This window comes from Hippichthys cyanospilos, chromosome 20 (assembly GCF_059441005.1).
Source record: "Hippichthys cyanospilos isolate Australia breed blue-spotted pipefish chromosome 20, RoL_Hcya_1.0, whole genome shotgun sequence".
NCBI classification, from domain to species: Eukaryota; Metazoa; Chordata; class Actinopteri; order Syngnathiformes; family Syngnathidae; genus Hippichthys; species Hippichthys cyanospilos.
In genome coordinates, this window is record NC_142388.1 from 710839 (window position 1) to 734480 (window position 23642).

General features: G+C 48.0%; 6 protein-coding genes and 1 long non-coding RNA gene across 13 annotated transcripts; 3 read left to right on the top strand and 4 right to left on the bottom strand.

The window, feature by feature from the left end:
- The first annotated feature begins 651 nt into the window (after positions 1-651).
- On the top strand, positions 652-6205 carry zbtb25 (zinc finger and BTB domain containing 25). Of its 2 annotated transcripts, XM_088403135.1 has the most exons (4): positions 652-719; positions 858-1055; positions 2429-3515; positions 3621-6205. In XM_088403135.1, the coding sequence occupies exons 2-3, from the start codon at positions 865-867 to the stop codon at positions 3477-3479; spliced, it is 1242 nt and encodes a 413-aa protein (XP_088259261.1). In that variant the 5' UTR covers positions 652-719; positions 858-864; the 3' UTR covers positions 3480-3515; positions 3621-6205. The 2 variants fall into 2 exon arrangements, with proteins under 2 accessions (XP_088259261.1, XP_088259260.1); XM_088403134.1 differs by lacking the exon at positions 3621-6205 and having other exon boundaries at positions 2429-3589.
- Positions 3591-7527, bottom strand: LOC148406805 (C-1-tetrahydrofolate synthase, cytoplasmic-like). Of its 2 annotated transcripts, none has more exons than XM_088403137.1 (11): positions 7486-7527; positions 7102-7199; positions 6957-7035; positions 6823-6882; positions 6237-6290; positions 5974-6110; positions 5800-5900; positions 5573-5709; positions 4263-4374; positions 3953-4080; positions 3591-3884 (listed from the first exon to the last, which is right to left on the bottom strand). In XM_088403137.1, the coding sequence occupies exons 2-11, from the start codon at positions 7191-7193 to the stop codon at positions 3822-3824; spliced, it is 963 nt and encodes a 320-aa protein (XP_088259263.1). In that variant the 5' UTR covers positions 7194-7199; positions 7486-7527; the 3' UTR covers positions 3591-3821. The 2 variants fall into 2 exon arrangements, with proteins under 2 accessions (XP_088259263.1, XP_088259262.1); XM_088403136.1 differs by having other exon boundaries at positions 7102-7202; positions 7486-7507.
- A 72-nt stretch (positions 7528-7599) lies between these two features.
- Positions 7600-13304, bottom strand: cep43 (centrosomal protein 43). 3 transcript variants are annotated; one of them, XM_088403139.1, is made up of 12 exons: positions 13170-13304; positions 12528-12581; positions 12390-12444; positions 12225-12313; positions 12030-12161; positions 11922-11957; positions 11700-11860; positions 10848-10984; positions 10577-10610; positions 10427-10508; positions 10219-10336; positions 7600-10093 (listed from the first exon to the last, which is right to left on the bottom strand). In XM_088403139.1, exons 1-11 carry the CDS (start codon positions 13251-13253, stop codon positions 10259-10261), a joined length of 942 nt encoding a protein of 313 aa, XP_088259265.1. In that variant the 5' UTR covers positions 13254-13304; the 3' UTR covers positions 7600-10093; positions 10219-10258. The 3 variants fall into 3 exon arrangements, with proteins under 3 accessions (XP_088259265.1, XP_088259267.1, XP_088259264.1); XM_088403141.1 differs by having other exon boundaries at positions 10214-10336; XM_088403138.1 differs by having other exon boundaries at positions 7600-10336.
- A 446-nt stretch (positions 13305-13750) lies between these two features.
- Positions 13751-14642, bottom strand: LOC148406807 (uncharacterized). The gene is made up of 2 exons (XR_015863855.1): positions 14529-14642; positions 13751-14171 (listed from the first exon to the last, which is right to left on the bottom strand). It is a non-coding gene; the product is annotated as an uncharacterized LOC148406807 (long non-coding RNA).
- A 610-nt stretch (positions 14643-15252) lies between these two features.
- On the bottom strand, positions 15253-18965 carry ubr7 (ubiquitin protein ligase E3 component n-recognin 7). Its single transcript, XM_088403355.1, has 11 exons — positions 18626-18965; positions 17937-18068; positions 17739-17872; positions 17593-17653; positions 17407-17502; positions 17274-17327; positions 16937-17042; positions 16643-16857; positions 16402-16567; positions 16273-16334; positions 15253-15430 (listed from the first exon to the last, which is right to left on the bottom strand). The coding sequence occupies exons 2-11, from the start codon at positions 18051-18053 to the stop codon at positions 15341-15343; spliced, it is 1101 nt and encodes a 366-aa protein (XP_088259481.1). The 5' UTR covers positions 18054-18068; positions 18626-18965; the 3' UTR covers positions 15253-15340.
- A 48-nt stretch (positions 18966-19013) lies between these two features.
- On the top strand, positions 19014-19710 carry LOC148406809 (uncharacterized). Of its 2 annotated transcripts, none has more exons than XM_088403719.1 (2): positions 19014-19390; positions 19467-19710. In XM_088403719.1, the coding sequence occupies exons 1-2, from the start codon at positions 19126-19128 to the stop codon at positions 19580-19582; spliced, it is 381 nt and encodes a 126-aa protein (XP_088259845.1). In that variant the 5' UTR covers positions 19014-19125; the 3' UTR covers positions 19583-19710. The 2 variants fall into 2 exon arrangements, with proteins under 2 accessions (XP_088259845.1, XP_088259846.1); XM_088403720.1 differs by having other exon boundaries at positions 19025-19387.
- Positions 19711-21001: 1291 nt separating this feature from the next.
- LOC148406810 (claudin-20-like) lies at positions 21002-23488 on the top strand. Of its 2 annotated transcripts, XM_088402879.1 has the most exons (3): positions 21002-21373; positions 21441-21487; positions 22361-23488. In XM_088402879.1, the coding sequence occupies exon 3, from the start codon at positions 22373-22375 to the stop codon at positions 23084-23086; it is 714 nt and encodes a 237-aa protein (XP_088259005.1). In that variant the 5' UTR covers positions 21002-21373; positions 21441-21487; positions 22361-22372; the 3' UTR covers positions 23087-23488. The 2 variants fall into 2 exon arrangements, with proteins under 2 accessions (XP_088259005.1, XP_088259004.1); XM_088402878.1 differs by having other exon boundaries at positions 21002-21487.
- The last annotated feature ends 154 nt before the right edge of the window (positions 23489-23642 follow it).

Consider the following 23642-nt stretch of genomic DNA (forward strand, 5'->3'; position numbering starts at 1 on the left):
AAAATAAAACCAATTTAGCTCGTCATTAAATGTCTTCTGTGTGTATTTGTTTCATTCTGTTCGTATTTTGTTTGTTACATAGTACATACACCGCTTTTAATTTAGAAGTTTATCTCTTAAAAGTGTAAATCTCTGGAAAAGTTCAAGAAATTATTTGAAAATGTGTGCTTCAATCAACGCATTTGAAAGAATGTTCGAACACTGGCCGAATGTAGGAACCAGGTGTATACATTTTTAAAAGTGTATACAAATTGTCAAATGTTCTACTTATTTGTTTACTTTTTTCTTGCATTAGATGAGTGTGAGCTATTTTTCTGTGCTGAATTATATTTTGTTGGTAGACAACAAATGAATGTTCGTTTCTGTTCGCCTGTATTGAGTGTGTTTCTTTTGTTGATTTAAAATCAAATTCATCTCATCGACAACGCAAGTAGATATAACATGAGCCATCAAAATTATGCCATTTATTTTAATAACATCTATATTTACAGGGAAAACAGACGTCATTTGCCTCTAAAATAATCGAACAAAATATTGAAATCATTTATTATCACGTTTGACCTTTTTGAAGTGCAGAATTCCATATTAGCGCCGTTTATCGGGAGGGGGGCTGGCTCACGTGACCGCCCGCTTCCTCTCGCGAGAGCCGACGCGGTCCGGCGCACAAACAATCATCTTCTCCTTCATCTTCATCCCCGCACCCTCGGATCCTTTCGGCGGTAAGGCATCAATTAATCGACGCCTTAATGAGCGAGCGCGCGCCGCCGGATTCGCGTGCGTCGCGCGTCAATATCTTCGCGCGCCTCGACAAAAGGTGTGTGTGTGCGTGTGTGTGCGCGCGCCGCGCATTTGTGCAGGTCGGCGATGGAGGCGACGTGCGCGTCTGCGTCGGCGGCTCACAGCCTGCTGCTGCTGCAGCAGCTCAACGTGCAGCGCGAGTTCGGCTTCTTGTGCGACTGCACGGTCGCCATCGGCAACGTCTACTTCAAAGCTCACCGCGCCGTCCTCGCCGCCTTCTCAAACTACTTCAAGATGATCTTCATCCACCAGACCAGGTCGCTCGCACGCACGCACGCACGCACGCACGCACGCGCACCTGCACCAACCCTCCTACGCTGCTGGCCTTGAGATACGAGCGGGAACAACACAATTAGCATCTTGTAATAAACGCAAGCAGTAAGGGCAGAATTTAAAAAAACAAAAGTAAGGTTTGTGTCACGCCCTTTCATCTCCTTTCGAACCCGCTTTTGCCACATGGGGGCGGTATAAAACCGATAAACGTACCTCATTGGAGTCTCCTTTTTCAAGTTTTCAGTGCGGCAGTAATATTACACACCTTTCGCCTCATAAAAACAAGTTCTAAAGTGACAGGAATGCATCGGCGACGTGCCAGAAACATGACGTGATGCACGGTGTTGTAAATTGTCAATATGGCACAATAAGTCTTTTTCAGCTTTTCCAAAAACTAAACAAAATACAGTGGCCCCCCGGTTTACGAACTCCCTGTTTTACGTATTTTTCCTCCTCCACCAGCTCAAGTCACGTCGCCCCAAAGCTAAATGTCATTTTTCCTTTGTATATTTATGTTATTTAATTGAACTGCACAATAGATTATGTTACTAATTTTAAATATGTGTATAAAGTCGTGATGTTTTTACCTAAGGTTTTTGCACGCATTCACTAATTAACATAGGTTTGGATTGCCCGTCATACGAGCAATTCGAGTTACGAGCATAGCCGCCGAACGGATTAAGTTCGTAACGCGGGGGCCCGCTGTACTGACTATATGTATTATCATTCAATTAGGGGTAGAATTGATTGGTTTTCCTAACTTGGGATGTAGCCAGTCTTAGTGGAGATGTTCACAATGCCAATGTTTACAACAAAAAAGGTATCTTTAGTTTGTCATCCAGGAATGAATGGCTAGCATTAAGCCTCTTTGTTTAACAGCTGTTTGATATTGGCAAAACCGCTGCTTGTCGAACAAGTTGCCACCATAGTGCTCGTGTGTCGGAAGTTGAGGAGTCAAATTGGCAAAATACTATTGAAAAGAACTCATAAATTTGCTCACTCGTATCTCAAGGCACCACTGCAGAGAACTGGACTTTCGAAATATCTTTAGCAATAGCGTAGCAACATCTCTAGCAAGGCAACGCCTTTAGCATTAGCAACAGGTGTACTTTCGAAGCCTCACAAATGCTGGAGACGAATAGCTTGGCTAGATTTTTTTTGTTTTGATTGACATTTAAGGATGAATTTTGAAAACGTGATTAGCATTAGCAATATAAGTGAAGCGCAAAACACGTAGGCGTTGAAACCACTTCGCTTGACGTGACTGTTAGTGTTAGCGTTGTATTTTGAAATGATTTGAAACAAGCATCAGATTGGACTGATGGGTGAAGAATATTTTGTCACGTGTGCTCGTCAGCGAGTGCATCAAGATCCAGCCGACGGACATCCAGCCCGACGTGTTCAGCTACCTGCTGCACGTGATGTACACGGGGGCGTGTCCCAAGCAGGCCGTGGAGCCCGCCCGCCTGGAGGACGGCATCAAGTTCCTCCACGCTCACCAGCTGTGTCGCAAGGGCGGCGACGGGCTCGGCGGCGGCGCCGGCGCCGCGGGGGCGGAGGCGGGGGCGGCCGCCTCCGCCGTCGACGCCGTGCGCATGTCCAACCTCTACGGCATCCAGATCTCGTCCCAGCTGGCGGGCAAGGAGGCGCCGGCGGGCGCCATGGAGGCGGGGGCGCGGGGGGGACGCGGCCACTCTCACCCGTCACTCGCCGCGGGCTCGGAAGGCGAGCCGTCGGACGATCGCGCCTCCCCGCCGCAGGACGACTTCGATATCTCCGTGGCCGTCAAGCAGGAACGTCTGGACGACGAGGGGGCGGGGACGGGATCGCCGACGCGGGACGGCCCGGCGTCTAAAGAGCGCCCGGCTCTGGCGTGCCCCCGTTGCGGTCATCGCTGCCCCTCGCCGGAGCGGCTGCGCCAGCACCTCTTCAGCCACGCCCTTCACCCCGCCCTCTTCATGGAGGGCGGCGGCCTGGACGACGACGACGCCGCCGGCCGGCACGTGGACGCCGGCCGCCTCGAGGAAGCGCTGCGGCAGAGTCGGGCGCTCGCCGCGCAGCTGGCGGCGGAGCTCCGAAGGAGCCGAGAGGGGGCCGGACTAAGCGCCGCGCCCGCGCCCGCCCACTCGCGCAAGCGCAAGATGGCGTGCGCCGTGTGCGGCGTGCGCTTCTCGCACAAGAGCCAGCTTCAGGAGCATATGTACGCGCACACCGCCAAGCCCCCCAGACTGCATCGCCACAGCCAGCTATTCCACAGCTCCGCCCACTTCTGCCCAGAAGGAGGCGGGGCTTCAGCCAACGACGCCCTCCCGGAGGTGGGCAGGGACGCTCATGACAACGGGAGCTCCGCCTACTCGCTCGACTCAGAAATCTCGCAAGAGAGCGGCGACGGCGGGCGCTGCGAGTGATGTCGTCACTTCCTGTCCGGTCGTGCGAGTCTCAAGGTGACTTGTTGACGGACGCTCTCCTTGTTTTGTCCTCTGTGTGGTTTTCAAAGTAAAAGCTCTGCTCATACATACTCCGCGGTTCTTCTGCTTTTATTTTGAAAGATTTGAGTGGAAGCACAAGGCCCCGGCGGGCAACACGCCTTTTAATTCCGAACTTCAAGCCCCTTCCATATGGAGTTTCGGCGTCTTCTTTTCTCCAGGTTTTGACAACCCCCGTTTGTGCTGGGCTTACGTGAAACTGCACATTTTTAAATGAGCCAGTATGAGTTGGAGGATGAGACTTCAACTTGGTGGAATACGGCATCAGAGGGAACGTTGGGCGGCGGGCGGGTTGGCGAGGGCGCGCCGGGCGCCGATGACCGTGTTCTGAGGCGCGAAAAAAAAAGTGGATGAAATGAAAGTTTGGGAATGGCGGTACGACGGCGCGGCCCGACCTGCATGAGCATGGCCACGGTCATGGGGCCCACACCCCCGGGAACCGGCGTGATGAATCCGGCCCTCCGACGGGCCGAGGCGAAGTGCACGTCGCCCACCACGCGCCTGCCGCTCGGCTTGCTCTGGTCTGCCGCCGCCGTGCGGGACGAGAGAACAACGGCAATCAAACGGATTACGTTACGCTGGCGTTTCCGGAGCCGAAATATTACAGACGAGTGAGACGGTGGACCGAAGGATGGAAACATGGCCATGACGTCACAGCTCATTGAGGACGCCCGCCGACGGGCACGCGATGGCGCGAGCGCTCACCGGGCACGTGATTGATCCCGCAGTCGATGAGAACGCAGCCCTCCTTCAGCCAATCTCCTTGCACCATCTCCGCTCGCCCCGCCCCCACCACCACGATGTCCGCCCGGCCCAACTGCAGATGGGACACGCATCGTCATGGTCATGGTCATGGTGATCACGTCCTCGTCATCGTCGACGTGACGTTTGTCCCGGTCGTCAGCCTTTGCGTGACACGGTTCCTTATCGCCATCCCTTTCGGTCACGTTTTTCATCCTCGTTTTCGCCATCGTCTGCGCGACGTGTTTCTTATCGTCGTCGTCGCCTTCATGACCTCGTCCTAATGTTCCTCATCATCACCGCCGCCCTTCCCATGACATCATGTTTTTCATCACCATCCTATTTATCACATCATCACCCTCTTGCTTTTATCACCATCTTGTGTGTGACAAACATCATCATCTTTCTCATCACCATCTTTTGTACGACAAACATTTCTCATCTCCATCTTTTACGTGACATCATCACTGTCTTGTGTCTCATCACCATCCTTTTCATTCCACTATCCTCATGTTTCCATCATCATCATCATTATCTTCAACAGCCCTGACAAGACATCATGTTCCTCATCAACCCTTTGCATAACATCATAATCCTCATGTTTCCCATCATTACAACCTGATACCCCATCACTGTCTTTTGAGTGACAATCACCATTTTTCTCATCATTATCCTCATGTTTATCATCACTACTCTTTGCATGCCATCATCAGTGTATTTTTTCATCATTTTCACTATAATCTGCATATCATGTTTCTCATCCCCGTCCTTTTCATGACATCGTCGCCCTTATGTTTCTCATCTCCATCTTTTGTATGACAAACATCATGTTTTCATCACTACCCTTTGCCCGAAATCATGGTCTCGCGTCTCCTTTTCATGGCACCGGCCTCATATTTACAGTCATCGACATTTTCACCGTCGTCTCCATATGACGTTTCTCGTCACCATCCTTTTCGTAAAATCGGCCTCGGGTTTCTCATCGCTGTCTTTCGTATGACAAACGTCATGTTTTTCATCACTACGCTTTGCATGAAATCAACGTCTCGTTTCTCATCATCACCATCCTTTTCATGACACCAACCTCCCCCTCATATTTACCATCAGCTGCTTCATCACATCGTGCTTCTCATCATAACCGCCATCCTTCGCACGGCATAATGTTTACCCTCATCATCACATCATCTTCATATTTCTCATCATTTGCATGAGCTCATCCTCCTCACGTTTCTCATCATCCGCACAATCTTCACGATGCCCATGGCCTTCCTCACCTGTTTTGGGATGTCGGGCGTTTTTGAGTGACATGTGGTGACGGTGGCGTGGTTCCACAAGAGCAGGTCGTGCATGGGCGCGCCCACAATCTTACTGCGACCAATCACCACGGCGTGCTTGCCGGCCACATTCACACCTGCGCGCAAATAACACAACTGCTGACATTTGGTTATGAAACATATTCGTGTCTAGTGATTGCGTGTACGTGTGTGTGTGTGTGTGTTACCCGTCTGTCTGATGAGTTCCATGCATCCGTTGGGGGTGCAGGGGATGAAGCAGTTGTTCAAGTCCCCGCGAGACAACTTCCCCGCGTTGATGCAACTCAGCCTGCGCGCAGGTCAAAAGGTCACTGTGATTATACTTTCGCCTCACAATTTTCGACTTTGCAAACATTTCTGACCCGTCCACGTCTTTGAGCGGCGAAACGGCGTTGGTGACCGTCTCCGCGTCCATTGGGTTTACGGAGTCCAGAGGAAGTTGCACGATGAGGCCGTGCACCGACGCGTCCTCGTTGACGGACGCGATGGTCCGCAAAACCTGCGCAAAGCGGCCCGGAGTGACCGATGGGGACCTTCTGCCGAATTCCGGCTGGGCTGGGCTTGAATGGCCCTCGCCGCTCATTGATTTCTTCCCATCCGGAAGGGGGGGGGGGGGGGGGACTACCTCGTCTTGCGTCACCGTGTTGGGCAACCGCACGTGCGCCGCGTCAATGCCAACCTCGGGGGGAAACGGAAAACCAAAAGTCAACATGTAAAATATAAGCACACTTCAAACCACCACTAGATGGCAACAGCAAGGTTAATTTCATCCTTAATATGACATGCGCACCACTCTGTTTTGTTTCGTTTTTCTGATGTACCCGCTCTTAAACGTTTCCAGCCCTTTACCAGTGCAAAATGAAAAAATAAACAAAACATACTGAGTTCATAAATTGCGACTAGTGTTTCTGGCTCACTTGCCTGACAATGACATCACTAATGACAATGCACATCTGTAAAGGCTTCATGTTACAATACATTTGCTCTTAATTTGAAGAGGAAACGTTTTACTTGCTGCCGTGGCATTAAAAAGCATCAAATTAGACTTGTGACCGACTTTCTCATTTAGTCAAACGTACATGAATGAAAGTGAAGGCGAAGGGTGGATTAGGTCAACATGGTAACACCTGCAGGATAAAATCGGATTGGCCGGAAGCACTGAAGTTACAATTTCATGGAACAAATATTTGATTTTTAGCTTGTAAATGCACCTCAGCTGCAGCTTTCATCTTACTGCTGATGTATAAGTTGGAATCTTCTCTATCTCCCACCTGGAAGCGAGCGCAAATCACATGGTGACATCACACGATGATATCGCATGATCATGACCGGGTTTGCGGCAGACCTGTAAGACCATGAGACTCGGGACGACCTTGGACATCTTCATCTGTTCCACCTCCTTCTTCAAACGCTCCCTCACCAGCCTGAGGACATGACTGACACGCTGAGACACACTGAAACTAAGTGAGACATGTTGGAGACGGACCTACTTTGACATTTGGTTTCCAGAGATGATGGTCGCTATGGAGCGTCTTCCTCCATAGCAACAAGAGGAGGTCAGGTGGCGCAAGAGAGCCAACATGACTGACTGCTTGAAAACAACATTGAAGACGACTACAGAAGATCATCTCTGAATGTTCTCAACTCTTTTTTCCATCATGCCAATGTTTCTTTTTGCAAACAGTAACGGCAGCGCCCCTAGCGGCGGCAGCTAAAACGTGCGTACAATTTGGACACCATTGTGGCAGCAATGCATCAATTACACGCAAGCAACGCATTTGTGCATAATTAATCAATTATGATTGTTTGCTAACAATCAATAATCATCCATTTTTAAGGCAAAAAGAGACGGCAAAGAAAACGTGGCGTCTTACCTGGGAGACCACCGCAACACAACTGTGTAATCATTGACCGGCGTGTGTGTGTGTGTGTGTGTGTGTGTGTTTGTGTACGAAAGGTCAGCAAGTTAAAAAAAGGGCATTTGAGTATTCAGTTTTTTGTATTTTGTTTTTTTTATTGATAGATTAAAAATACGTACACACAAAGATTACTTTCTGTTGTAAACAAGTCAACTTAAAATTGATCTTTTTATTTACAGGTTTAAAGTCAACATGTAGAGAAAGTGGATAGACATTTTAAACATTTCATTTTTTCACTTGATAAAAAAAAAGCGTGAATGAGGGGGGAAAAAAGCAAAAAGGAAAAAAAAAACTCTTGACCACATCCTCCTCCTCTGATTGGATAATAGCCCGTGGGATGTCACGCCCCAGCCACCACCTGACAGCAAATTGACCTTTGACCTAACGTCACACACACCCGCCGCTAGAATGAGGTCAGGCGACATTCTTAAAATTGCAAGTCAGCGTGACACACACACACAGCATGAGTGGCGCGTTGAAAGGCGGTCGCCACGGTAACGCCGATAAGGCGCAGGAGGCCGGAATGTGGGCAAGGCACTTCCTGTCAGCTGACGTTCAAAGCATTGAAATTTTGCATTTGCATTTCTTTTATGGATTGAAATTAATTAAAAGGGGAAATCAACTCCTAAACATTTCTTTACAATAATGATTCATTCTAATGCAATCTTGTGTTTGCTGAGAATGAATTCAAGGGACAGAGTGTAAGATTTGACCCTTTTTCACGACAGTCAGCAGGAGGTGCTGCATTTAGCATTGTACGGTAGCTATAACAAACATGGCCGCCTCCGGAGAAGTGCAACCCCCATCTAATATAATTTATTAACTAGACTGACGATTATATCTAAAACATACCGTTGGTCGTTAAGAAGACATTTATTTGAAAGTTTTTGCATAAAAGTGGCAAAATCCATCTGAAGCGTGGCCATTTTGTCACTTGACTGCCCGCCAAAAATGACGTGGCAGTTGCTGAGGTAACAGCCAATCAAAGCTCACCTATTTTGAGCGTTAGACCATGCGACGTTCGCAAGCTGAGTCGTGATTGGTTATTACTTGGGCACCGAGGAACTGCGATGTCATTTTCAGGCGACAGCAAGGAGCAAAATGGCCGCCCCGGAGAAGGAAAATAACAGGTGGATTTTGCTGCTCAATTCATATTCCACAAACATAATATTATTCAGACTGCTGTAGTGTTAAGTCATAAAATATTGAAAAAATTAAAAGTACCCTTTACAAATAACAAACAAACTTCCATAGTCCATTCACAACACCATACTGAATTGAAGCCAGTATTTTCTTTTTTTTGTGTGTTCCGCAGAAAATGTAATAGTATGAAGCTGCTTTGGTTTTATTGTCATTTTAGAGATGAAAGATTTGAAAATGAGCTGAATTGAGGCAAAAAAATACATGAAAGTATGTCCTTCTATTTTGGGATTTCTACAGAAGAAGAAGAAAAAAAAAAAGTTGTGAGGTGGAGCGAAGCGGGAACCGCTGCCAGTAACCAGCGGAGCAGGACGGTCCGGTTCGCCACCCGACCGGCCGGCGGGACCGGTCCGGCCGGCCGGCCGGTCGTATAAGAAGGAGCGGGCGGGCGGGCGGGCGGCAGGCGACGACCGCGCCGGCCGATTTCCCGCCGTCCGCCCGGGTCCAGTGGTTCTAGACACTTCAACAGTGGTCAGGCGCTTTTGTGAAATGTTTAGGACCACTTGACCCGGATGGGAACTTGTCCACACGCGGCCCACTCGGTGAGTAGGCGGGATGGGCGCTACTTTGGGTTTTTTTTTTTTGGGGGGGGGGGGGGGGGGGGTCAAAAACTGCGTGAGCGAGTGAGTGACAAGAACCGTTTTTCAGCGTTTGGATTGCATTCGCTTGGTCGTGTTTGATTTATTATTATGACTTGAAAAAACATGTTTTCATGCAAATTTGTTCACCTCTGTATGGATATTTGTACACATCTTGTGTAACAAATATTTATTATTTGATTATTTCCTCAGTGAAAACTACATTTGAAGCATTCAGTTCTGGATTTTGTATTTTTATTGGACAGGAAGTAGTTTTGTCAGTTATTATTGGCAGGCAATTGTTTTTTCTAAGCTATGTTTTGGAGCTAGAAATCATAATTTAAGCCATTTAAAGTTACCTTTATGTATTTATGTCTTATGATTGTTTCTTTGTGTGCAAGATGATTTGTTATTTCATAATAAAAGCTTATTTTCAGCATTTATCAGTGGGTCTTTTATTTTAAGAGGACAGGAAGTAGTTTCTTTAGTTTTCTGGAATTCATCAATTCCAACTCATTCAACACCAATGATGTATTTTTACATGTTGTTCAAGTCTGGACATCCAAGCCCAGGGACTTTATTTATTTAGTTTTTGTTTTAAATATTTTTGGGGTAAAGGAGGGTGAAAAAAAAAAAAACAAGAAGAAGTTAAGCTGCACTAGGAGTGTCCGCCCCTTTATCGTGTCGGCCAATGGGGCAACTGCTAAAATGGGCATAGCAGGTTCCGACCCGTTTGGCAAGGTTTGCGGCTGACATCGGCACTTTCCTGTCATTGCGGCGGGCGTCTTTCAAAATAAAACACATTTTTGAAATGAGTTGGTTTTTTTGCCACGTTACCTCAAAGGGATACTGATTGGTTGAGTATAGTCATGTGACCAAAGTCAATATGAAGGGGAAAAAATGACCTTACTCCACGGGGGAAAAACAGGAAGTGGCGCACGGCAGAAACGTCAGGCCACTTCCTCCATGTAGTCGGCGCCGACGCTCACGCTGGCCTGGGAGACGCTCACGTCCACCGTCCCCTCCAGCTGTGTGTGAGACACACACACACACACAAATGTTCACATTCACGTCGACATTATTAACAAACGCGCTCACACACACACGTTAAGACACACCTTGTCGCTGTGGTCGGGCCCCTCGATGGAGATTTCTTCGATGTCCTCGCTCACGTCGCTCTTGTACAAATCGGAGCGGTGGCTGAAAGCGCACCGTAGCGTCACCCAAACAAACAAACAAACAAAAGCCGCTCACACCCAAAGTCGCACCTGTTGAAGTCGTCTGCGTAGTCATTATCGTCCTCTGTGGAACACAACCGGCACAAGGGGTACATCAAATCTTCCTTGCAGTATAACTCATATATAATATATGCATATATAAGGATTTTATTGGTCTGGGCCCGCAAGCTTAAAGAGTTTTGCACCCCTTGAAAATGACATACTAATCAAATGAAGTCCATGTATTGCTCAGCCCTGCCTAAATGAATTTAGAAAAACAAAGGAGGAAGAAAAGAAAAGAAAAGAAAAGAAAGTTAGCAACCTGTGTGACTGTGGCTCTTTTCCGACGCGCTCCTTCCTCCTTCTCCTGCCCCTGCCGCTCGGTCTCCCGCGGACACGGGCGGCGCCTCCGACAGGGAAACCGCCGGACTCTGCCCGCTATCGGGAGCCGCCGAGCGCCTGCAACAGCATCTTGTCAGCAGCTTGTCAAATTTGAACTGGCCCACGGCCTGTCATACAAATATTCATGCCCGGCCGGCCCTGTCACCTTGTTGATCGGTGTGCAGCGGGCCCCCGGTTTACGAACTCCCTGTTTTACGTATTTTTCATCTTAAGACGTGGACCGCGGCGTTTTGATGTCCCCCTCTTGCGCACAAACCTTTCGTCTTACCAAGCATCCGACATGCCGGACGCGGAAACGCCGATATGCGGGCCGCAAAGAATAAATTATATAAACATCAACATCAGATTTATTACTCGTTTTAAATACAGTCTTTCGGTACCATTAACCATATTTCAAGTTTTTCATTTCTTGAAAAAAAATTCAGGTCATTTTAATACTAAACATTACAAAATCATCTTGTGGGCTGGATTACACTCAAAAAAAGATATTTTTGTCTTTTGGCAATATCTGTGTCATTTTCTAGCCCTTAAAAACAAGAACAACTACAATCAAAGGAAAGGACCTTTCTTGAACGTGCTCTTTCCAACCCAGTTCTGTTGTCATCCCTGATTTGCAATCACGCGACTGGGACATCTCAACATTCTAATTCCTTTTTGTGTTTTTTCCTAATTTTTGCAAAATCGGTATCGCAACTTTGATCACTATCTTTGAACACACCGAACAAAACGGAACCCGATAAAAATGCCGACGTAACGATCGTTAAGCCCTTACGATCCGTGTGTCTGTTGAGAGCGAGGTAGCGGGTCGTCAAAAAAGGAGTCCTCATCGTCCTGCCGCTCCAGGAGGCCGTACGGCTCCAGCTCAGGCCCCTTCTCGGGAACGGACGCCTGCCGGACGAGCTTCTCGCGGCCGGACGAGGCCGCCGCAGCGTCCTAAACGCGTACGAGTCAGGGCCGACGTTTCCGATCGGACGCCGCGACGAAGGACACCGACCTCGTCGGCGGCGACTCTGCTCTCCTCCGACGCCGTCTAAAAGAACAAAGTCGTCGGACGTCAATCCGCGGCGGCGCGCCGACGTCCCACAAGGACAGCGGGCTTGACCTCGGCGGACGTGGATTTGCGTCGTCCTCTTCGAACCAGCTCCAGCAACAAGGGCGCGTTGGCGTTAAGCTCCGCCTCCGAAAGCTCGAGCTCATCGCGCAGCAGCTCTCGACTGTCCAGGAGGCTAAGTTGCTGACGACAAAGGCGAGCGGGTGAGCCGCCGGGTCAGGCGCGACGGCCGTGACGGCGGCTCACCGTGTTCGTTTCTGGCTGGAACACAGCCAGGCTGAAGTCCAGGTGAAAGACTCGCATGAAGTCCACAATGAGACCGGCGACGAGACGACCTGCGCGCGCGCGCACACACCAGAGTCACAAAGCAAGCGAGCGGGGTAGTCGCTTCACTGAAAAAAGCCAACCGACCGTCTCTGGTGCTGAGGCATTTCTTCAGCTTCTCATTTATCAGCGGCGTCTTGCGCTGAGGATGGAGAAAAACCTAAGCGCCGATAGAGGCAAGGAGGAACAAAATGGCTGCCCCGCACAGAGAAAGTCAGCCTTCACCTCCAGGCGGTCTTGCTCCTCTAAGGCCAGAAACACGGCAGCCCTCATCTCTGCCTGCGGCAACATACACAGCGACACAAACGACTCATTCGCTAATCTTCATCGTCGTTAGTTAGCGCATTCGTGTGATGTGTACATGAATCAATTGTGTACATGAAACAATTGCCCATCCATCCATTTGCCGCCACTTGCTGCCTTTAGGTAGCAAGCCGGGTAAACCTTGAACTGTTCGCCGGCCGAACAGTTGTGTGTGTGTGTGTGCGTGTGTGTGTGCGTGTGTGTGTGTGTGTGTGTGTGTGTGTGTGCGTGTGTGTGTGTGCGTGTGTGTGTGTGCGTGTGTGTGTGTGTGTGTGTGTGTGTGTTAGTTTAGCCACAATTCCGGTATGTTCGTGACAACCAAGTAAACTCGCTCCAAACGTCTGATATTTAACAGAATTTTACGGTTAACAAACGTGTATAAATGTATACATACAAAAGACACTAAACTATTACTCTTAAGTCATTCTAGTTGCAATGCTTTTAGTTAGGGAGTCGCCCTTTAGGCTTGAAGTCGCCACTGATTCGCGTGAGCCTCGCGAGCTAACAAGCGGCCTCAGGGCAGTAAAGTAAAGAAGTTAAAATAAAGAAGCAAGGTTCGCGGACCTTGAGCTTGTTTAGAACTCCGTTGTTCTCCAAGTTCTGGATGAGAAGATCCCTCAGCTCGGTGTCATCATCGGTGGCCGACATCTTTGGCTCTCATTCAGCTTCCCTGCTAACTAAGCTCTCGGGACTTTTTTTTTCTTCTACTGTCCTTTGACGGTGTGCGAAACAACTTTTGGTACAATACCGCCGTCTTTTGGAATGGAGTGTAAGTGAAAATGAATTCAAAATGAAATTTAAAATTACGGTACTGTAGGAGTGATTTTAGCAATCAAAGCTATTTTTTGGGCTAGTAGCTCATTAATGAATGTTTTCTTCCGTGACTCCATTTAACACAATATTCCATTGCGGGAATCCATTTTTTTCCCATTGTGTCTCGAGTTAATATGCTATTTTTGTTTTAGAAATAGAAATAATTAAAAAAAAAAATCAGCTTTTAAACTTTTCCTTAAGCGTCCCAGACAACAAAAAAGAATTTTAGTGTCAATATTAAAACTAACTTTTATTCTATATTTGCATGTCCATGCCTAAATTGAATACAGTATACTCTATTAATTACTCAAAGAAACACGTACCGTCAAGTCTGAAGTTTTTAAAATATTTTATTCGACAACTTCAGAGAATCATAAATGATGATGATGATGACAATGTCCTTCCTCACAGCTCTGTGGGAGATCTCAGTAACAGGAAGTAATGTCATCACAACAAACACATTCCTCTTTAAAACACAAACTTCCTGTTTTGTGGAACTTGATGTTTGTTTTCATCATCACTTTCATTTTGTGCATTCCCACCAAAATGTACATGCAGTGGAATATAAAACAGGCTTTGCGATGAAAAGAAAAATTTGCTTTTGTCTTTTTTGCGCGGGGTTTTCTTAAGAGGCTGTGTTCATCTGGCGGACTTCTGGCGAGACCTTTGGCGATACTCAGGTAAATGATGAACGATCCAAGCCGCAGGCGCCAACATGGCCACGGCAAACACCGACATGACCAAAAAACTTTGCTGTCAGAGAGAAGAAAACACACTCGAGCATCTGTTGATTTCAACTTTTCATCATTTTGTTGATGACTGAAAAGCATTTGGATGAATGCTGCCGAAAATAGCCCATTGCAACGTATAGATATTTTTTAAACAACGAAATTTGAATTCATATGTTGAACAAAGCTGTATGCTGCCATCTAGCGGCTGACGGTGGAATTACAACTGAAACTAATATGATAAACTGGGAAATGATTACAAATTGCACAAAAAAGTAATTTTTGTCTACTGTGCAATCCAAAACAAAACAAATACGCAAATAAGAGCTTCGTACTCATCGAATTCTAATTGTGCGAGCGATTCAGTTCGCAAAGTTCTTACGCCGGCTCCGATGCGCTGCTTGGGGGGCTTGCTGTAGATGGAGGCTGCGCTCGTCTTTGCCAAAAGCGCCTTGGGACCCTTGAGAAAACCTGCCGCCGCCTTCTTCATCGCCATCCTGCCGCGAGTGATAAGTCTTCACTTGCTGCTCGCACAGACATCCGTGGGGGGGAGGCGACGTTGGGCGGGTGGGGGCCAGAGTCAACAGAACAGCTAATTACATTTTGTCCACAGAAGAAAAGACCTGACGTGATGGAAATACGTTTGAAGAAACACAGGCAGCTGTCAACAGCACACCCACAAACATTTTAGTCATTTGGACGTTTTTTTGCGATAATGCTTTGCTTTGTTTTCATTTGTCATATAATTGTCATAATTGTATTTATTTCTTCTTTCTTCTGGTCAAACAGTAACACTCAAAAGCATTTCAAACCAACCCTGAAAGCTCATGTATGAAATTCAGACACAATGGTTAATTTTATGGATACATTTATTTTTTAAAAGCAGACTCGTTTCATGCTTTACCAATTGTTTTTTTTAAGTGGTTATTTCGTTCGTTTTGGTGAACACAAACTTGCCCCACACAAAGACTTCTGCCCTCTAGTGGTAACATTTGGCTTTTTTGAGTCCCACACAAAGCGGTTGTCACTTCCTGTTTACAGGTAGAAGAACACATGATCACGTGAAGTCCGCGCCCTCCTCCAGGATAAAAGAAAACCTCAAAGGCTTCCATTGTGGACAGGTTTTATTTTTCATTGAAAAGGAAAGCGAGAAACATTTTAACGTCAGTAAAAAAAAAGCGAGCGCAGTGGTCATCAGGCGCAATGGAAGCGGCCGTCCTCCAGTCTTCTTTTGCGACTTTGCTGCCGCTCGAAGAATTGACGGATGTCATCGGGGGTAACGACCTAAGATGAAACAAAGATAGCATCAATGTTTAAAGAATAGTTTTCTGTTGTCAAAAAAGGAACCAAAGCTCTACTTTTTGTCTTACTAAAAATCCACAACCCACTTCAACATTGTTCCTTCGTGCTCAAGTGATACTCTAGTCTAATTTAAACACTCCCAGAAGGAAATTAGCGACTAGCTAAATCCAATACAGCCGTATTTTCTGCACGGTGTCCATTCAAGGGAAAAAAAAAAACCTCAAATCACCCCAACAAAGGTTGCTGGTTCCGAAATGCAACTAAATGGCCTCATTGCACGACTCAAAACGAAACTCCTTTGCTCACCAACAAAATTCCTGAGAATCATCAGGTTGCAAAAGCACAACTTTTGTCTTGAAGAAACTCCTCAATTGACTTCATTGTAGTTTCTTAGTATTATGAAAACACCAAAGGACAAGCCTTGTCAAACAAACACTTCAACTCATCTCAACAAAGTGCTAAAATGCCACAAGACAGCACCAAGGCACTACTTTTGCTTAATTGAAACTCCTCAACTCACTTCAACGCAGTTCCGTAGTACCATGATGATGTTCAAATGCTGCCCTTGTTGAAGAGAAAAACCTCACCAGAGCAACGTTCACAGGGGCTAAATGTCACGAGATAGCACCAAAGTGCTACTTTCGTCCAAGTGAAAAGTTTCAGCTCACTTCAGAGTAGTTCTTTGACACAAAGATGGCGTCAACGCATGATTCCTGCCTTTGAACTTCCTCTAACTCACTTCAATATAGTTCCTTCACAACAGGATGCCAGAAGATGGCGCCAAAGCACTAGGTTTGTCTCAGAGAAACGAATGGGCCGCTGACCTTTCCTTGTGCGGCAAACGTCTGTAGGAAGTCCTTCAGCTCGCTCTTCATGTCGTTGTATCCTGACAGGAAGTCCAATGGAGTCAATACACCGGCTGGATGGCGGCGGCGGCGGTTAGCGAGCTTTACCGTGGATGATCTCAAGCTGCTGGACGCGGTTGAGGTTGTCCAGCGCCGACATGAGGGGGTCGTGACCCGGCGCGCTTCCCTCCTCGCGCTTCCCTTTAGTCTCATAAGCCAGAACCGTGTCCGACTCATCCGACAGGAAAGAGAGCCCCGCCTCCTCCAATTTCCCCTGAAGACGCGGTGAGACGAGTGAGGAATACCGCCCGCGCGCTCAACAGGAAGTCGCTCGTTCGTAGGCTCGCACCTGACAGCCGTCGCAGCGGCACAGCTTGGAGCGCCAGCCCGACGGCCAAAAGACCGCCCCGGACCGGACCCGCTCCGCGCCGGCGGCCTCCAGCTCCTTCAATCTGCAAGCGGGTTCCTCCGGGCGGCCTCGTTTAGGACTGGGCTCGGCGGGCTCGCCGGACGCATCGCCGTTCGTCTGCTTCGTCTCCTCTGATTCCGCCGCCTGACCCGGAACTGGACCGGAGGCGGAGGCGGGATTGCCGGGTGCGGACGCCGCCTTCTTCGCCGGCAAAACTTTAGGCGTTGCAATTACCTGCTAGGTGAGCGGCGTAGATCCACAAAAAGTCGTTTGCGTCCATGCATGACTCGCAGATCATCTCCTGCAGCTCCACGCCGTCCGGGACCTCGCAGCCCAGGTGCTGAAAACCATCACGGACAACACTTACAACTCGTAAATCCAAACGCTCCATCCGGTCTTGAAGGGAACTAGGCTGTTTTGTCACAGTTTCGCACCTTCCTCAGCAAAGACACAAGAAAATGTAGTTAACAAGTTAACTCGTGGACGACACAAACTGACTGGATTACAAGAAACAAAAAAGGAGTTAACAGGTGGATGGCGCTGAAAGAATGAATGGTCAAGAAAATCTCACCCGGCCATGCAGCCAGTCCTCACATAACACACACTGGATCATTTCATCTTCCACCTGACCAGAATCAATTAGAAAAGCGATTAGAAAAGGGGGTAACAGAGGCCAGCCAATCAGAGACTGTCGTGAGTGTCACCTGGTCTTCCGGGTCAGGATAGGGACGGCGGCAAGTGCAGTACTCCCCGAAGAAGTTGTGACTATATTTATTGAGGCTGTTGACGTCATCCTTGTCCTAGCTCACAAATAGACACACATGACATGCATGAGGATGTCTGAAGAAAAGCTTGAGAAAATAAATACATCGATAAAAATCGCGGCTCACATGAAAGAGTTTACATGGCGCATCTGTAAACTTGCCGTTTCCGCAGTCACAACGAAAGTTCCTGGAGAGAACATCGACACGGACTTCGTCAATTATATGTGATTGGGGAGCGGCTGGCTGACGTAAAGGTGAAAGGTCATCATCACCTTTTGGTGTAGAGCTCAAAGAGTGTGTGACCTTCGTGACACTTGTAGGAACACGCCAAACACACGCCTGCTGCTTGGCCTCCTTTCGGGGTGCACGTGTTGCAGGCATACAAGGCCTGACGTTTCACGTAGCCCTGGACATACTTGGACTTTAGCTTTTACTACTTTAAAAATCTTTTCCCATGTGTTTTTACTTACCTGAGGATACGAACAGTGGTCCGAGTCGCTTCCGGCCAACACGGCAGAAGCTTCTTCTTCCAGCTCTTCGTCCTCTTGCAGCACGTCCACCAAAGACACCGTTTGCTCCTCAGACATTTTCACCTTGGACACCTTTTTGTTGCGAGGACATGTTGGAAAAAAAGACGTGAGAAGGAATCTAAGGAATCGGCTTGTACGGAACAACGTGACATTTTTTGGGGTAGTTTTGCAATCTTGATGACATGTCTGGAGAGTAATATCTGCAAGCTTAATTTTTATACATTAAGTGATTTCTATTTCATCCAAAAAAAAAAAAAAAAAGACTACGGCCGAACTCAATACGGTCCAAAGTTCAAATTGCTCTCATCTCTACTCTTTTAGTCTCCATCTTTCGTTATACAAAGCAAAGACAGAATATCATTGCTCACTGCTACCGTAGTATTTTTTCATTGTACATTTGATAGATACGCTTGTGGAATCGGATTCGAATAAGTTCTATTCCCCATGATAAGTAAAGGGAGGGGAGGGGGAAAAAAGCATCCAAGCCGAATTTCCGATTGCATGCAAGATGCATTGATTACTGTACGTGGTGCTAGTTACTTAGCTTCCTGATGAATGTCAAAGCTGGTTGCACAAATTGTCTGTTAAGAGACTATCACCGGCCCAAAAGACAAAAAATCAAGTCTTACCGAATGAAATCTGCTGTTAGAAATCACAGTCAGCCAACAATGTAAAACAATCGTTCATTATCCGTCCAACGAGACTCGAAAACGATGCGGCTTGTTGTCCAAAGCGCAGGCTACCGCCGTAGAGAACCCCCGTATATAGCGACCACGTTGACGGCGTCCGCCATATTGGATGTGTCAAGTCGGCTTCTTGAACACGTAGAGTCAAGCATGTTTACATACATGTACCGTCAATTTAAATAGGGCTACATACTTGATTGAAATTATGCGTGAATATTACAAATTGATCCATGTAGTCGCTAGAATGTGGTCTTTGTACGTTTGAGTTCTATGATACGCCGACTTCCGATAACAACATCCGGTTTACTTCCGCAATATCATTTGGCGGTTGTCAACGGTTAGAGGTCACAGGGGATTTAAAAAAAATGAACAAAAATAACAATGAACACTAAACATTTGATTTGGAACAAGTTACAACTCCGAAGAAGAACACGGGATATTTTATGTACATTTTATATTTTATGTACTTTCAACAAGCTGCGCGTGTGATGACGTCAGAGAAGAGCGCAGTAAAGATGGCAGCTTCCGTAATTTCAGCCGAGTTGAAATTCAAAGATGCGGGAGCTGACAAAGTCCAACAAATAAATGTTCCGGTCGACAATACGCTCACGTCGCTGATCGCGGGGGTTCAAACAGTTAGCCAGGACGTTTCGCGGCTTCTCACTGAGCTCGTCGAGAAAGAAAGACACGAGGGAGACTGCGGAGGTGGTGTGCATCCATATATATTCTTTTTTTTTTTGTCTTCACAACACACCGTCCCTTACTTTTTTTTTTGTTTGTTTAGATGTCAAAGAAGACGATGAAGACGAGGACAGTGATGATGACGATGAAGAAGACAAACGGCCCAAATCGGAGTTTCAACCGCCTGCCAAAAAACCCAAAACGTCAAATCCCAGTTGATGGTTTTAATCAAGTGTCACGTGTCATTGTATTCTGATAATGTTGACATGGAAACTTTCAACACCGTTATGTGAACTTGGATCAACACGTTTTGTGTTTTATTTAATAAACTTGATCGCTGTGCAAGACCCTTCGCGGTTATAATTACTGCGTGTGGTAAAGATTGCAACTGCATGCAAACTTCAAACGCAATACCCCTTTTAACCTTTTGGAGGCCCTTGACATAATGGCGCTGCATAGGTGCGTAAGTTGAAAATATGCGAGGAAGAAGCGGGGCATGCAGTGAAAAGCAGATGAGCAATACGAGATGGGTGTTTTAAAATAGATTTTAAGACGAGAAAGATACTGTGCGCCATTGCAAAAAAAAAAAATCCAAACCTGTCATATTTACGAGTGACGTTTTACCAAGTCTAAAATGTATTTTACTTTGTAAAGGAATTTACAGGTGTGTCATTGTTACCAAATTGTCGAGTTTGTGTAAAAGGAATACCAAAAACGCGTTTTTACGTATTTTTCAATGGAATTAGATAATCAATCCCAGGTACTCCATTTGTACAGAAAACTTTTTCGAGGTCCTCCTTTACCCTAATATTTGAAAAAAGAAATCTGTAAATGAGTACCTGGGATCAAACGTCTAGACTTTGGAAAGATGTATAAATATGTCTTTGGGACCGAATGAGTTAAAATATTGACCTTAAAGTCAGAATTCGTACAATATTCTCAGAATTCTGACTAAACTTCAGAATTGTTTAAAGTGATATCTCTGACTTCTGCGGCACTGGTGAGAATCCTGCCAAGCTTTTTATTTTGTCCTAATCCTCTTCCATAAATTTGTGTGTACGCGCATTGATATTCGTCCTGACGTGCCAAAGCATGACGGACACAGATGAGGTGTGTGTGTGAGAAAGGGGGTTGGGGTACCGCCGGAGGGTTGCTTGGAAGGGGGGGGGGGGGGGGGTGTTATCATTTGTGCCAGATGGTTAAACAATTACGGCCCTGATTGTGGGGTGAAAGGTCAAACAGGGGCTTTCATTGAAGCTAATAGATGTTGTAAAGACATGATGATGAAATGGAATACATTTGGAGCAGTTTTTGTGGTTATACCCCATAATTGACTGTAATCGATGACCTCATCAGTTGTGGAGTTATTGATTAATAGACGGATCGTGTCACTTCGATGGCCAATCTAGCATCTCGCTGGACTTCAGAAACCTCCTGAAATGAATCGTAACAAGAAAACCAAAAATTGGAGTCACAACTGCGGTTTGGACTTTAACGAGCCGTGACACGAGGACGCGGCCGGGGTTCTGATGCATTGGTACCTGGGCGCCGTTTCACGCTTTGACGCCGGCCCCGCCTCCAGAGGGGCGGCGTCTCGCCAGCGTGACATCACTGCGGCGAGCCCGGTCCATCGTTGGGCGCCGCCGATGCGCTCGGGCATTTTTTGGCGAGTGGTGGAGCGCGCCGCGTTCTTTTGGTGATAACGCCGTAATAACGGACTGGGGGCGGGGCTTTTTTTCCACCGCGGGGTCCAGTCACCGGCGATCGGATGGTACCGGGACCTTATCAGCGTGTCGCAGAGGGTCACATGACTGCCTGACTTTGATTGCACAAAGACGACGCCTTTATCAGCAAAACCCACGCGCCGCCTTTTGTCCATTGGGCCGCAGCAGCCACACAGGGAAAAAAAAAAAAAAAAAAAAAAGCCACCGGAACCAGAACCGGAGTGGGACATGCAAGCGGCGTCCCGCGACAAGGATCGCGAGCCGTCCGGCCATCGGTGACCTTCAGGTGAGACGGGAAGTACTCCAACAAAGTGTGGCGGTTCTTGATGTAAGCGCGTGTGCGGTTGCCACAGCGACGGCGGGGGAATCTGCACTCTGAGAGCGTCGCGGTCGCGTGCAGGTGAGACCCAGAAATTTTGCAATTGGATGGCCCTCCCGAGGGACGCCGCGCCTCTTAACTGCTGGTGACGGAGTAACCTCCCCGCCCCACGCAAAAGCTCAGCTGTGCGTCCGTCACGCTCTTTCACACAACTTCACGCTGTCAACATTCTAAAGCTCATCGATGAATAGAAAAATAATCGACGGATTAGCGTTGTAATTCTTTGTAATGGATCTTCAGACCACTCTTTAGGGGTCTCAAGTCTCATCTTGGAATCAAAAGGATTTTTAATTCCATCTTCACTTCAGTCTCGGTCTGGAAGCTCCAATAGCCTTGGCCTTGACCTCCGAAACGTTTGGTCTTGTCTTTTTCCCAACCTTCAAAAGTCTTAGACTTGTATCAGTCTCAACCGCCAAGCGTTTTGGACTTTGGTGTTGTTTCAATCTGGAAAGGTTTTGGACCGGTCCGGACCTCCAAAAGTCTTGGTTTTGTTTTGGTCTCGACCTCTCAAAAGTCTTGATCTTCTTTGTCTTGAAGCTCCAAACGTCTTGATCTTCTTTCAGTCCTGAAGCTGTGAAAGTCTTAATGGTTTCTTGATCTCGACCTTCCCAAGTTTATTATTGTGAACTTTGTTCCGATTATTGTTCCAATCAGCGGTTGCGCCAAGACTAGTTGTCACACTCTTCCTTGATAGGGTTTCCCCCAGAAAACTTGTTAAGCCTGCTGGTCAGGGACAGAGCGGGAAAATATCCAGGGGTAGCGTGACATCGATTCACACGACTAATCGGCGACGGGGGTCGCGGGTAAAGCTCGGGAGGGCCGCCTAGCATTGACTGCGCACTCGCAATTTTTTAACTTCTCTCCTTTCCGTTTTGCATTCATCCGGCTTTTTAGGAATCGTCGTCGATGCTGTCGGCGGCGGCGCAGGTCCTGGCCTTCGTCCTGGCGCTGGCGGGCGCGGTAGGCGCCACGGTGGCCACGCTGCTGCCCAACTGGCAGGTGAGCATCAAGGCGTGGTCCAGCATGGTGGCCCCCGTGTGGCACACGCGGGGCCTGTGGATGGACTGCGTGTGGTTTGGGGCCGGCGTCTTCAGCTGCACCACCGCCAAGACTCCGCCCCACTACTTGCAGACCGCCCGGGCCGCCATGGTCCTGTCGTGCGGGCTGGCCGCCTTCGGGTTGTGCTTGGCCTGCGTCGGGCTCCGCTGCACCCGCTGGGGGGGCGGCCACCGAGCCAAGGGGCGCACGGCCGTGGCGGCGGGGGGCTGCTTGGTTCTCGCCGGCGCCCTGTGCTTGGGCCCCGCGGCCTGGTTCGCCCGGGAGGTGCCGGAGGGCTTCGCGGGCGCCCGGAAACCCGACGGGAGCAAATACCAGCCCGGCGGGGCGCTCTGCGTCACACTCGTCTCCGCTGGCTTCCTTTTGACGGGAGGCGTCACCTTTTGTTTCTCCTGTCCTGGGTCGGCCTTGCCGGACTCTCCCACTCCCACGGATCGCGACGGGTTCGCGCCGGCCCGGGCGGAGCAGCGCGTGAGAAAAGCGCCCGAGAAGATACCCGCGTCCCGTCCCGAGCGGGACCGAGAGGACGTGAGGGACGGTTCCAGCCGGCAGGAGTACGTTTGATCTTTACAACTTGACGTGAAACGGAGAAGATGTTCTTTTGGGGACTGATCCCGATTCCCAAAGCGGTCCTGATCCCGACGGTCGGCACGCCGCGTCCGATCCGTCTTTTCCAGGCGGCCCAGAGGGACCGCCGGCGAGGCAGCGCAGCGTGGAGGACAATAATCATGCTCTTAGCTTTCCATTATCTTCACAACATGCTTCAGCGCACACGTGCACGCGCAGCTGCGTCAAGCCATCAAATGTAATGGAGGACGTCTCTTGAGCGTCAATCTCGTTGTCATGAGGACAACAGAAGGACCTTTTGCCACATTTTACGTTTCAAAACAGAGACTTGGTCCACAGCAAAACTATGAATGTAAACTCGAGCCCATACTTGCCCTATTTCAAGGTTCTCAGAACGCTGCTGCTACCAGCCACCAACACTAAAGCCAATAAAAAAAACAACAACAACAAGTTCATTTTGCTGCATAATTTATATTTCAATATTCAGTATTAATCTGAATATAATGGTGGGACTAGTGGGGCTCCATAGAAAATATTTTTGGAAACAGAAATT